The sequence below is a fragment of the Neofelis nebulosa genome, chromosome 8 (genome assembly GCF_028018385.1).
Source record: "Neofelis nebulosa isolate mNeoNeb1 chromosome 8, mNeoNeb1.pri, whole genome shotgun sequence".
Lineage (NCBI taxonomy): Eukaryota > Metazoa > Chordata > Mammalia > Carnivora > Felidae > Neofelis > Neofelis nebulosa.
In genome coordinates, this window is record NC_080789.1 from 104,317,472 (window position 1) to 104,330,824 (window position 13,353).

The 13,353-nt window shown below is 48.1% G+C and overlaps 1 protein-coding gene across 6 annotated transcripts in view; it reads right to left on the reverse strand.

Annotated features, from left to right (window-relative positions):
- Positions 1-7,374: 7,374 nt before the first annotated feature.
- Positions 7,375-13,353, reverse strand: part of PRMT8 (protein arginine methyltransferase 8) — a 98,187-nt gene continuing 92,208 nt past the window's right edge. For 5 of the 6 annotated variants that reach the window (XM_058744009.1, XM_058744003.1, XM_058744008.1 and 2 more), the window contains 3 exons: positions 10,404-10,478; positions 9,065-9,186; positions 7,375-8,288 (listed from right to left, as the gene is read on the reverse strand). In XM_058744009.1, coding sequence (XP_058599992.1) covers positions 8,205-8,288; positions 9,065-9,186; positions 10,404-10,478 — 281 coding nt within the window. In that variant the 3' untranslated portion in view covers positions 7,375-8,204. The remainder of the gene's footprint in view (positions 8,289-9,064; positions 9,187-10,403; positions 10,479-13,353) is intronic. The other variant, XM_058744004.1, reaches the window with a different exon arrangement.

Here is a 13,353-nt window from a genome sequence, read left to right on the forward strand (position 1 = left end):
GACCTGGGCTGAAGTCAAGAGTTGGATGCTCAACTGACTGAGCCACCCAGGTGCCTCTGCAAGTTCCTGTTTAAGGTCGTATCTTCAGAGAGGCTCTCTTGATCTCTTAGCAGTGTCTTACTCCTTCAGCCTCTGCCTTTCCTCTTTTATCATATTTGTCATTCTTCCTTAGGCTTTGCTCTTTCAGCAGCCTGTAAATTCCAGGAGGGCAGATGCATCCATTTTGTTCACTCCTATCTTCCTGGGAGGGACTCGAGAAATATCTCTGGAATGCAGGAAGTTAAGAAAGACTGCTCGCTTAGTCCTTCTGGTTCCATCCAGGACTGGAACCGGAGCCTTCATGGAGCAAATGAAATTACACCCGTGCTTGATCTGAAAACCATGCCCCACCACCAGATAACATGTAGTGAGCATATCTCCCTCCTGCCCCCATATAGATCTTCCATGTTTCATGGTGACATGATAATCTTGGACTGTGTAGCTATGTGTGCAACAGAAAATTTCTGCATCTCTAAGTTTTGCTTCTTCCTCCCTGCACAGATGTTCTCTCAGGAGGCTCAATCCTTGCCCTGGGCTCAGAGGAGGATCCCTATCGCTCTGTTCTTCTAATGCCCTCTGACTCACAATGCCACAGTGGCACATGCCTCGGTCACATTAATGACAATTTATGACAGTGGGGAAGTGGCTGGTTATTTCCTATTAAGTGTAGCCAAATAACTCTTATGTAAGCATTTATGTGGTTGTTACTGCAGTCAATATGAGGTTCCCAGCCTGATCCCCACCTCATCCCTCTTGCCAGGCCCAGAAGGTGCTGCCGAGTCGCTAACTCCAGCCATCAAGAAAATAGGTGCTCTAAGTGCACAAACTCAGTAAATTACTAATCAAAACCAAATATGACTAGAAGAAAATTCTCCTGGGGAAAGCAGCGTGTGTTGGATTCCAGGGTAAAGTGGACATTTTGGATTATTACAGATCCTCTCCACGGGATGCAAACCAGATACTAGATGTAGACACTAGGCTGTCTCAAGGTCACCGGGAAGTCCTTGTGTTTGGAGATGCAGGTAGAGAGAGACGGAAGGTGAGGACCTTCCCAGAGAGTCCCAGGTGGGACTATGGCATCTCAAGAACTGAGGATCTTTTAGCTCTAATGGAAGGATACATATCAGGTGGTGTCAGCCACTGTCTGCTGGAGGGCTGAGAGATGGACTTTGAGATCTCTGCAAGTGGGGCACCTGGGTGGCTCAGTCAGTTAAGGATCTGACTCTTGACTTCAGCTCAAGTCATGATCTCATTGTTCATGAGATTGAGATCCCACGTCAGGCTCTATGCTGGCAGCGAGGAGCCTGCTTAGGATTCTCTCGCTCCCTCTCTGCCCCTCCCCAACTCTCTTTCTCTCTCTCTCTCTTTCTCAGAATAAACATAAAAAAAAAGATCTCTGCAAGCCACCTGTGAGGCCTTTAGAGAGCTAATGAACAGGAGCCAACAAGCAGGCCACCTCTGCCCAGGGCTTTTGGCAAAAACTCTACATGTGTGTTACTTACAAGGCTGCCCCCCAAACTCACCAAAGCTTGCAGCCCTGGGGCCTTGCCAGCTGCTGACTGTGGCTCTGATGACAAAGCCTGCTGCCATCCAGCACCTTCAGAGGTGCATAGGCTCAGGCACTGGCACCCAGGTAGGTTTCTCAACAGAGCTGGAATCCAGGGCAGAAACATTATTAAAATAACAATCATACCTGGAATTGCTATTGTGCTTCACAGGTTCCTAACATGCTTTACATTTATCTCCTTTCATCCAGATCATCTCTAAAGGGTCTCGTGGACGTGCAGTAACTGACCCAAAGTCACATAGTGAGTAATCAGCCCCACTGGAGTTTGTATCAGTCTTTGGCTCCAATCCCCAAGGCATGTGGCAGAGTTGTCCAGTGACTGATGCTTGCCTTTGGGGGTGGGGACAGCAGGGCCTGGGCCAAGTGACCCAGCATCCTAGGGGTTTCCTCTGCCAGTTTGCTCTGTCTGCCCTTGAGGGTGAGGTGCTAGCTACAGACCCTTTGGTAAAGACCCTTTTCACTTCTACTGTGAGAAATGACCTATGGTTAGGATCAGGAAGGGTTCTGGGCCTCCTTGAGTGCTGTCATTCTCTGAAAATGATAGACCGGGTCTTCCTGTGGCATTAACAAGTAGCTGGGCAATTCAGGCATATTTTCCTTCTATTTCAAAAGCTTAATGACTGAGGGACACTAAGGAGGCAAAATCCTCACCACTCACCCTGATACAGCTTGCATCACCGAGCTGGGCTCACACTGCAGATGTGGGGGTGGGTGGGTAGAGCAGCCAGGTTAGGGAGGATGACTGAGGGACCTCATTTCTCAGTGTTGGGGCAGGAGCAAGTTCGGCCTGCCCAGAGATTGGCAACCAGACTGTGCAGGCCATAAGTACAGGGATAGTGCCTGTGACTCTGCTACGTGCCATTGCCTACTTCAGGGCCTAGAGCCCATTAAGTATCCAATAAATGTTTGTTGGTCAAATTTCTGATCATTGAACATGTTGTGTCTGAGCCTTAGCTGAATATGAGCCAATTGCTTCCAATGGGATGAGCTCAAGGCAACCTGGGAGGCTTTAGATGTGGAGCCAGGCACACTCATCATGCCTAGACAGGTGTGAGATCACCCATCCTCAAGCAGGTTTATCCCAACAGTCTCAAGACCACAGGGCAAGGGTCTGAGACAAGCTCGACTGTCACACAGGTGGGGTTACAGTCAGAAACCAGGTATATAACGAGGTGCTTTGCAAGACTCAAGACAGCAACCAAACAAAATCTGTCTTCAGGAAGAGGGTTCCAGAACCCAGCACCTCTGTGTAGTGGCAAGGGTGGGGTGGGGTGCAAGAACAGACAGAACTCCCCTAGTGTGTGATAACCCAAAGATTAAGGGTAGGAGATCACTTATGTTGGCCAAGATGCAGAGAAAAAGGATCTCTTTTGCACTAGTGGTGGGAATGCAAACTGGTGCAGCCACTCTGGGAAACAGTATGGAGGTTCCGCAAAAAGTTAAAAATAGAACTACCATACAAGCCAGCAATTGCACTACTAGGTATTTATCCAAGGGATACAGGTGCGCTGTTTCTAAGGGGCACAGGCACCCCAATGTTTATAGCAGCACTATTGACAATAGCCAAAGTATCGAAAGAGCCCAAATGTCCATTGATACACGAATTGATAAAGATGTGGTATATTATGCAGTGGAGTATTACTCAGCGATCAAAAAGAATGAAACATTGCCATTTTCAACTACGTGGATAGAAGTAGAAGGTATTATGCTAAGCGAAATAAGTCAGTCAGAGAAAGACAAATATCATATGGCTTCATTCATATGTGGAATTTAAGATACAAAACAGATGAGCATAAAGGAAGGGAAGCAAAAATGATATAAAAACAAGGAGGGGGACAAAACATAAGACACTCTTAAATACAGAGAACAAACCATGGGTGAGGGGATTGGCTAAATGGGCAAGGGGCATTAAGGAAGATACTTGTTGAGATGAGCACTGGGTGTTATACATAGGGGATGAATCACTGGAATCTACTCCTGAAATCATTATTGTACTATATGCTAACTAACTTGGATGTTAATTAAAAAAATAAATAATAAATTAAAAATTAAAATTAAAATTAAATTTTAAAAAAAAGGATAAGAGATCACTCCATGATCACTACTGGCCACTAGGCCAAGGACAGACTCTTATCTGGGTGACTGACCCAAAGCGCAGGAATGGGCTGAGATGTCTCACTTAATTTCATTTTGTTACAGAGGTCTGGATTCAGGCTGGGCCTCAAGGTGGGGTGCCAGCTGTAGTGCCAAGAGGGGAGGAAGGCTGTAGAGACAGGGGAGCAGAGAGGGCCTAGCAAAGGGGAGACAGCCTCCATAGGTGGCTTTTGTGAGAGTAAAAAAAATTCCAATATCTCCCCAGGGGCACAGATAGAAGGGACAGGAGCCTGATAGTCCTAGAATGGCTCCTGAGCACATTCTATGAAGTCAAGTTGGTCAGGTGTCACCCTGTCACCTCCCACCTGCACCCCCATGTACAGAGAAAGGCAGGTTTCTGCCCTTGGAGCCTGTGCTCTAATGGGGAAGAGAGACCATGCATGCAATGGCCTTCAGAAAGACTCAGGTAGACAGGCCCAAATAAGACCACCAATGAGGCCCCAGGGCTGTGGGTCTGGGTAGAAGTAGGCTGGGGAATGGAAGGGGGAAGTTTCCCCCAAAGACAAAGAAAGAAAGAAGAGAGACAGGAGTGAGAGCCACTAGTAAGTATTGCACAGTCTCAAAAAAAAAAAAAAAAAAGCAGAGTCAGGGACAGAACAGGTTTCATAAGTGAAGTCATCTTTATAGGGTCTCTACTGTCATGCCAAGACCTCATCTCACACACCTACTTCTATTCAGAACGTGCTCCAAGCAGATATTGCTTATTTTCCACTGAATTAGAGAGAAATTACATTCCCTCTAGAGCATTCTTGTGGACAGGAGAAAGGGGCTGCTGTGGAAGTGCTCCCCATGCCTTGCCCAGCTTCACCCCTGCAACCCAGGGGCAGAGATGGGAAATGGCAGGGCAAGGGCTGAAGACCCAGGGCCTGGCGCAGGCTGCAGGGGTGACCTTCTCCTCTGGTGGCTGGAGAGGCCTGAGAGACCTCTGGGCCTCTGTTCAGCTCAGTCCTCCCCTGTCTTCCAGGGATGAAGGGATGCCTGTAGGCCCCAAATGCCTAGAGCTCCTAGGCGGTCATCCTCCTAGTTGGTTCCTGGCCACATAGGATTCTACTCTGTTGACATGGATGAAATCCTCCACAAAGTTGGCTGGGCTCCCTGCCCAGGGAAAGGCAGAATGTAAGGGTTCCCCAATTGCCACCACCATGAAAACCCACTAATGAGTTTCTGTCTAATGCCCTCTGGGGGACCTCCCACCTCCATGTCCTTCTTCACCTCCCTTCCCTCTCCTGAGACATTCACTGCTGTCTTCTTGAGCTTGTCCTTTTCTTTCCTTATCTAACACATGGGGATGAAAAGTACTACATGATGTTCACTGTACTTGTGTCCAGGTACAAGGAGAGGCCTCCAGGCCTGGGCTCAGAGGGATCAGCACAGGCAGCAAAAGGACCACTGGGCAGGACTGAGGTCACAGCCTAGCTCTGCTACAATTCCATTCCTCTTTCTGGGTCCTCAGGGGGCCTCCACCACAGAACAGGTGGGGGTGCTTCTGCACCTAACTTCCAGGATTCTGGAGAAGCCAACAAGCATACAGATGCCACAGGGTTACAAAAGGGTAGGGGCCACTGCTGCTGGAGTCACTGATCATTTTCAAGGACACCACCAGCCTCAGGACACCCCACCCACAGCTGAGCCCAGGCCTCCCCTGCGTCCTCCCCACCTCTACCCACTACCTCTAAATGGCCCTCTTCCTTCCCAGCATCTGGGAAATCTCCCCCAGGGGAGATAACACAGATGACATTACCTGTCTCAGAAGCTAAAGAATAACCAGAAACCAAACCACATCCAAACACTTCACCACTCTGGCAAAGTACATTGTGTTTCCATCCTATGGAGATTTGGTTACCACACTTGGACTAAAGCTAGAAGTTTTGCCAACAGGTCTCTAATGGAAAGCATGATTGACTGACAATTGAAATGCAGGACAGCCTTTTACAAGCTAGAGGGAAACCAACATGGGCTCCAAGAGGCTCAGCACAGCTTTTCTCAGGGCCTCTGTGTCCTATTGTGCAGTTTCTGCACTGTACCTATCACCAGACCAGGGGGCAGGTGGGGACTGAAGTTCACATTTCATGCCAAGCAGAGTCTCCACAGAACTGTGTGTGTGTGCCTTCAGGAGTCCCCTTTTAAAATTCAGGCAAAGGCCCCATATCTGCCCATAGAGCTTGCTCTCCTTTCTGAGTGATGATGGCTCCAGAGAGAATATTTCAGAGCTGATGGGGGCAAGAAATAGCATAAAGATGCAGGTGAGTGAAAATGGGGTTCTGGGCCAAGGGGTGGGCACCCAGCCAAGACCCAAATGCTGCTCTGGGCAGCTTTAGGTGAAAATGCACAGGACTAGCAGCAGGAGAGAGAGAACGTGAGAGGATCCAAGATACCACTGACCTCAGAATATTAAGGTCAGGAGGATTCTGGCGTCACCTAGATACATCATTTTCAGAGGTATTTGCTTTTGGTCTTGGTTCCTTTTCATGTCTTTATTTTATTTTTATTTTTTAGTAGAATCTTTTTCCCAAGGAAAATAAAGACTGGCCAGGGAAGAATTGGGGTTTTTTTAATTTATTTTTTAATGTTTATTTATTTTTGAGAGAGAGAGACAGAGACAGAGCATGAGCAAGGGAGGGTCAGAGAGGGGGAGACACAGAATCCAAAGCAGGCTCCAGGCTCTGAGCTATCAGCACAGAGCCCAACATGGGGCTCGAACTCACAAACTGTGAAATCATGACCTGAGCCGAAGTCAGATGCCTAACTGACTGAGCCACTCAGGCGTCCCAGAATTTTTTTTTAAACCTGGGGAGAAGGGAACCCAGAACTCTGCCCACCTTGATCTTGGCACCTCCCACAAGCCCCAGGGCTCCCGAGGACACAGCATGGAACATCAGCTAGTCCAGATGAGTGGTGAAAAGGCTGAGGCTCAGGAAAGTGACATGACTTGCGCAAGGTCCATGGTGCACTGAAGGCAGAGGCCAGCTTAGGCAGGGCCAAAGAAGTTGGGGGCGCTAGAGATTTACCAGCCATGCTGGGGAAGGGGGCTGCCTTGGGAACCTGGGGCATGATCCTAGGACCCACGTATTTTTCACCTGTGCTGTGTGGGAAAGCTCTACTCAAGGTGGGTGACCTCCTGTCGGTGCAAAGGGTGGCAGCCCAGGCCAAACACTAGCCAGGGGTGAGGGACCAGGGACGAGACACTGTGCAGTACAGCAAACTCTCAGCACCCTAGTCTTTCACTCAGACCCTGCCCCAGTCTCTCCCCAGGGATCCAGGACCACCATCTCCTGCTTTCTCCAGGCCCTCCCAGTGGGATGCACACCCTAGATTCTCCTATTCCTGAGGTTGGCCTTCCTCCAGGCTGCATGTAGCCTTCCATTCTAGAGCACTCTTGGTTAGCTCCTGTCCTCCCCCCCACCCAACTTCACCCCTAAGTCCCTCTCCCCACCCTGTGAGAGTTTGCAGGGGACATGCTGTTGGACCAGTCCTGACTGCTTCTACCAAGGCACTACCTTCTGGGAGCTGGGAACAGCATCTGTTGCTCCTGTGATCTTCCATTCCAGTGTGGCCTCTGACCTCCTCCCAAACCCTCCCACCCCAGAGCACCAGGAACACAACCAAGCCATCGCTTCGCTCTCATGTGCATTTATTGAGTGCCAACAGAGTGCGTGGTACTGTGCTCAGGGTTCAGAGCCACAGTCTAGTCAAAAGAAGACCAGAGCTAGTACAGAGAACGTTTCATAGCTGCTTAACATCTGTAAGGGATGGGAAGTGGGGAGAACTAATCACAAAACAAATTCCTATTCGAAAGCAACAGAATCTCCTCTGAGAGTAATATATAGTCTACGCGCGCGCACACACACACACACACACACACACACATACACACACACACACACACACACACACACCCTGAATGAACACAGAAATATACCCACGTGGTTGTATATGCATGCATATACAGGTGTGGGTAAATAAACTAATGTATATGCTGTACACGCACACGCACACACACGCACACACGCACACCACCGCACAGACAGGTAATCTGGCTTATGCTATCAAAGACACTATGTCTCCAGGTTCTAGTGAAGCAATCTGTCCTAGATGCCTGCAGCATGCAAAACTTGGAAGTTCCAGAGATTCACAGTTAAGGAGGACAAATGGGTATACGTGTACACTTTTCCATCCTCGGGGGCCCCAGCCACAGCACGGGAGGTTGCTCTTTGTCGGCGACAGCAAAGCTTCTGTGAAGGGCTCCCAGAGCAGAGCCGAGGAACTGGAAGCTCTCTGTCCAGTGGCCCACGGGAGCCCTGGTGAGTTCACCAATCTTCAAGGCAGAATTTAAAAACTCTGGTTTTCGAGAGTGTAGTCCTGCAAACGGTGTTCCTTGTTACAGAGCCGCAGATCGAGGTAAGAGTTTCTCTTCTTGCTCGCTGTCTGCAGCCTCCCACGTATGCTAACGCATTTTGTAGTCATTAGATACAGATGTTTCACACAGCTGTCCCTTAAAATCCAAATCTACCGTGAAATCGAGGTCTCGCTACAAAGGAAGAGCAAAGGGTCCCAGCATTAGTGTGGTAGCAAAGGCAAGCACCACCCCCTCCCACAGGCAGAGGGATGGGTAACTACAGTGTTTCTAAGGTTTTCTAGCTAAGGGGTTCCCACAAACAGCCCTCGGGAATCTATTCTAGTGCCTCATTATCCACACAGGAAGTTCTTTGATTCCTAACCTAAAGCCTTCCTGTTATAATATAGAAATGTTCCCTCTGATTTCATCCTGAGAGAAAACAGAGTGGGGTGGTTGAGTCTTCTGTGGCACAACCTTCAAAGCATTCTCTAGATGCTTTTAATACACACGCTTGCACCCGCGGTTGCTCAGAAAGAATCACACGATCCCTGACCCACCAGGTTCGCTGAAGAAACGTGAACCAAACATCTTCCCAGCCACCAGAAGCTGTTATTTCCTGGGTTGGCTTGTTCTAAATGAGCTGAAACCCATGGCAACAGCCTCTGTGCCCAAAGCCCCTCAGATGCAGAACTGGAGGCTAAATGCAAGGAAGGCTGAGAGTCCAGAGTGGGTCCTCGAGAAAATCTATCACCCTTGAGTTTTAAGGGGCCATGGTTGGAGGCCTTCGGTTATACGTAGTCAGATCCAAACCCAGCTTTCTACTGCCCCTCCCCCAGTACCTTGTCTGGTTGTGCACAAGGCACTTGGGGCACCAGGGTGAGGAGGTCCTGGGAGCTCCAGGGAACCAGCTCCATGGGTCCCTTCTTCCCTCTGACCCTGTCCCAGACAGAGACTGCCTCAGCACTCACCACATTTTTGGCATTTGGCTTCATGGATATGGTCCCATAGATTTCTTCCCCCCTCCGGACAGTGAGGTAATCTTCCAAGTAGAAGACAGTCTGCTTCCAGTGGGTGTAGGGGGCATCGGGGGCTGAGGGGAGAAGAAAAGGGAGGTGGGAAGGAAGAGTCAGAGAAGATGTCTCCAGAAGGACTGAGGCTGAGACCTTGCCTAGAAGTTGCTGGGCTTCTTTTGGGATTCACCAAACCAACTCCCAGCACTTGTGTGGGTCAAGGCACCCAGCCCCTGGAGCCTGCCTCCAACCCCAGAAATCCTCACTCAGCCCCAGGGCTCCTCCTTCCATCAAGTTCCCAGATCCTCCAGGCTGCTGATCTTAGCTAGGAATCAGAAGAGAAAGAAGCAGGTATTACAAGTTCCTTCCAAGGGGTGGGATGAATACCCTCTCACCAACTAAGCTCATTAACATAAAGGAATCTCAAAAGGCTACTGTTTTTAATTAGTTCAACAGAGTGAAGACGTTCAGACAGCATAAGAGGGAGATTTGTAGAGTAGACCATCCTGTCTCCCTTTAAATGACATCAGGTGTGCAAATTTCTTAACTAAACCCGTGTCCCACCAACACCCCAATCCTACACATAGGCTTCCCTGCCATTTCTCTGCCCTAGAACTGAACCTGGTACCCTTGGCCCACATCTGTTGTGGGGTTTCAGCTGTGTCCTCCTAACTGGATCCAAAAGAAGTAAGGGATATTTCTCATCCCACAGCCCCACCACTGGTCCACAGCTCACTCTTCCTGCATGATCCAAAGGCACACCAATCCTGGCAACTCCCTGTATTTGCCATTAAATCCCATCCATCCTCTCTCGGCACACTACATACTCTACAACCAGAAGAGGGGGCCTGCTTATGGGCCATCTTCCTCAGCACCAACTATCTTTGGAATACTTTTCCCTCCTAGTCCACCAGTCTCTCCTTTCCTCATCCTTCAAAGTCACTTCCTTTGGGAAGCCTAGTTTGGCCGCCCACCCTGAGCTTTGGTTACCACAATGTCTATCATACTGCAGCATAAATGCCTTTGTCTTTTTTCAGCTGTGTGCTTCCTCCACAAGACTGCAATTTCCATGAAGGCAGGCACCATGCCAGACTTGTTCACTGTTATATCCTCAGTGCCTACCACCACACTTGGTAGATTGTAACTACTACACTTATAGATGGCAAAACCCAAATAGTAGACACTTTGTTATGCCTCAAGGTACCCATAGATGTTCAATTACATTGGAGACTTTGAAAACTATAGATAGTAGAAGAACCCATTATAGTAAGATCCTCTTGGCCCTTCAGTCTCTAACCTTCCTCCACCTGGATGTAGGACTCATTAATACTGATTTCCTCTTTGCTTGGGACCAGAGCTAAAAATGAGAAGACTTGGGGAGAATAATAAGTGCCTTTCAATACTTCAAAAACTGTCACATAGAAAGACATATGTGGCCTTATATATGGCATTGGAGGCAGAACAAAGGCTAGTCACTGGGAGTTACTAGAAGGCAGATTTTTAATTCACCAGGAATAATTAGGGCTGTTCTGCAATCATCTGAGCTACCTGAGGTCCAACTTTGAGGTGTTCCTATAACAAACACTGGGGATTTATCATGCACTGAGTCTGATCAGATCGCCTCTAAGATCTTACAAACCCCAGGATCTATTTAAAAAGGTAGTGAAGAGTCTTTCTTTGCCCTTTGCAAAGAACTGGCTTGATCAAATGTCAGTGATCTGGTTAAAGACTTGGGTAGCCTTCAATGTATGCATTTGGGAAATCAGTGCAAACTCAAGGTCATGGCAGGGAAAAGCCGCCTGAGAGTTTGGAAAGGCTTGAAGGAGGATCATGAACGTGCAGTCTGTGGCTTTTAGATCCTAGATACCCAAACATATCCAGTCTTCATGGCCTCTAAAGCATATTGCTGTCTACAGACAAAGTCCACCTGTCCCAGCCACTTCCCTGCCAACTACATCTAAATAAATTGTCAAAAGATAGTCTCTGGTGTATACGGAGAATGGCAGCGTATGACTGACAGCACTCTCGCCCCCACTTCCTCCTACACCAGTTCAGACAGGTGTCTCTCCTGTTCTTAAAGACCTTCAGGCAAGGGGATTCAAGCAACTTCCTTCTGTCACCTAATCAGATGCCTTATGAGAGTCCCAGAGATTCACTGGCTCAGGTTTGGCAGCCATCAAGCCTAGGTGTGTCTGGTGGTGGTCCAAAAAATACACCAGCCTTGGGTTGGAGAAAAGAGGGTTTTTTCCCCTTGACAACATCAAAAGTTTGAGAACCTCCCCAAACATTTCTGTCATGGGGTCCATCAGCCATGGACTAATCATCTAGACCACTTTTCACAATACTAATTCTCCATCAAGGTGTCCAGGAGAAACTGATTAAAATTCAGATTTCTCAACACTACTCCTAGAGACTTGAATTCAGTCATTCTGGGGGATGTGAAGGGAGCAGAGTTGCCAAGACTTAAAAATCCCCCACATGTGTTGTAGGCACAGAGCATGGCTGAAATCCCTTTACAAACCCACTCTTTTGCATCTAATAACATCTCTTTGGTGGGCAAGAGTGGAAAGAACATTTAATTAGGCAACAATAGTCCCAGTTTCATGCCTCCATGTTGCCTTGTGTTTGCAATATGACCCTGGGGCTCATTTTATACACCTGCAGAATGTGGGGCACGATATCTATCTCCCCAAGTACTTTGAGAATCAGATGGGATGAGAAGGGGGAAAGTATATGACCAAATCTCCTGCTGTGCCCAAGACAACTCCAGTTTACTTGTCTTCCTAGCATAACTATTAATAGCTTTCCTTTTCACTATCAGAAGTGTCTTTAATTGAAAGATAAATATGGTCTCCCTACCATAACACATTAACCCCATGTTAGGGTATTGCTAAGCCATTGAATTATGTGGTTATAATCATTATGGGAGGTGGCATATCATTTTATTTATCCATAATCTATGGCTCTGACCTTCAAAGATGTTCTACATCACTCTAGTGGTCTAGAGTGTCCTGGGGAAGCATCCAGAAAGGTGCTAGGTGCAAGGGTGAGCACCCAGAACAAGGCTGTGGATGACATCTAGAATTCTCATCAGTAAATAAGTCTTTCCCACCCTACCCTGCCCCAGCTATAACCTTCTAGATCATGTAACTTTCAGCATTCCCTATTATGAAGATATATTTATCCTCTTAATATCCTGACCCCACATGCTAACCTCCTGTTTTCTCCCTCCCCTTCACAGTCTCTCTGGGTTGTGGGTTATGGACAGCTTTTGTTCTATATTTTACAGTGAGTATAACCAGTACTGCCCCCAACATTCCAAGTACATATGCATTTATTCATGCATGCATTCCTTCATTCAACAGACATCAATTCAGGATGCCTATCAGTTCCCAGATATGGTCCTAAATTTGGAAAACAGCGACCTATACAGCCTTGCCTCCCCCTCACATCCTATAGCCTAAATGAGAAGACTCTCAGGCAGCGAGGTCATCCTTGTGACCAAGGATGGGGATGCAGAGCTCAGGGGGCTGTGGGAACAAATGGCAGGGGCTTTCATAAGAAGATTTTTCCTGGTGCTTCTGGAAAGGGAGTGGAATCCTGCTTCTTGTTTCACTTCATAGTGGTTAAGTGGCTGGTAGCTTTGTCTAAAATTTAAAACTTTTTCTAGCTATAAATTTGTAATTTATATTGCCCAGGGAGATCAGAAGCTTTTTAGAGAATGAAAGACTATGCACCAAGAAGCTTCTCTGACCTGAGACAATGACTCACTGTCACCAGATGGCAAAGCAGGAAGGGGCTGCTAGGCATCTAGGTCCAACTACATCATCCATAATGAGCTTGAGGCCCAGAAAGTAACTTACTCAAGACCTATCTCCTTTGTCTGGCTGCCCTACCTGGCTGACTCCTGGAAAGACTAAGACTCTACCCCAGGTCTGATTCTACTCAAGCCACTGTCCCTCCATGCACCCCCAAGGGTCCCTGCCCCCATCCACTGAGGATGTGTCCAAGGGGAGGGGCAGCTATGCCCACTGGCTGGCACAGCCTGGAACCCTAGGTTCCTGTGCCCATTTGCGACAGCGTCTGCCTGGAGCTGCAAAGAGGAGATGCCAGAACCATTAACAGGGATTGTTTTCAAGCAGCACAATACGTGATGTGCTTATGAGTTGGCCCCTCCAGAGCCAGCTGTGGCTGGGCTGAGATAGAAAGCTCAGCTGGCAGTCAGTCAAAGGGATGGGGGCACATAT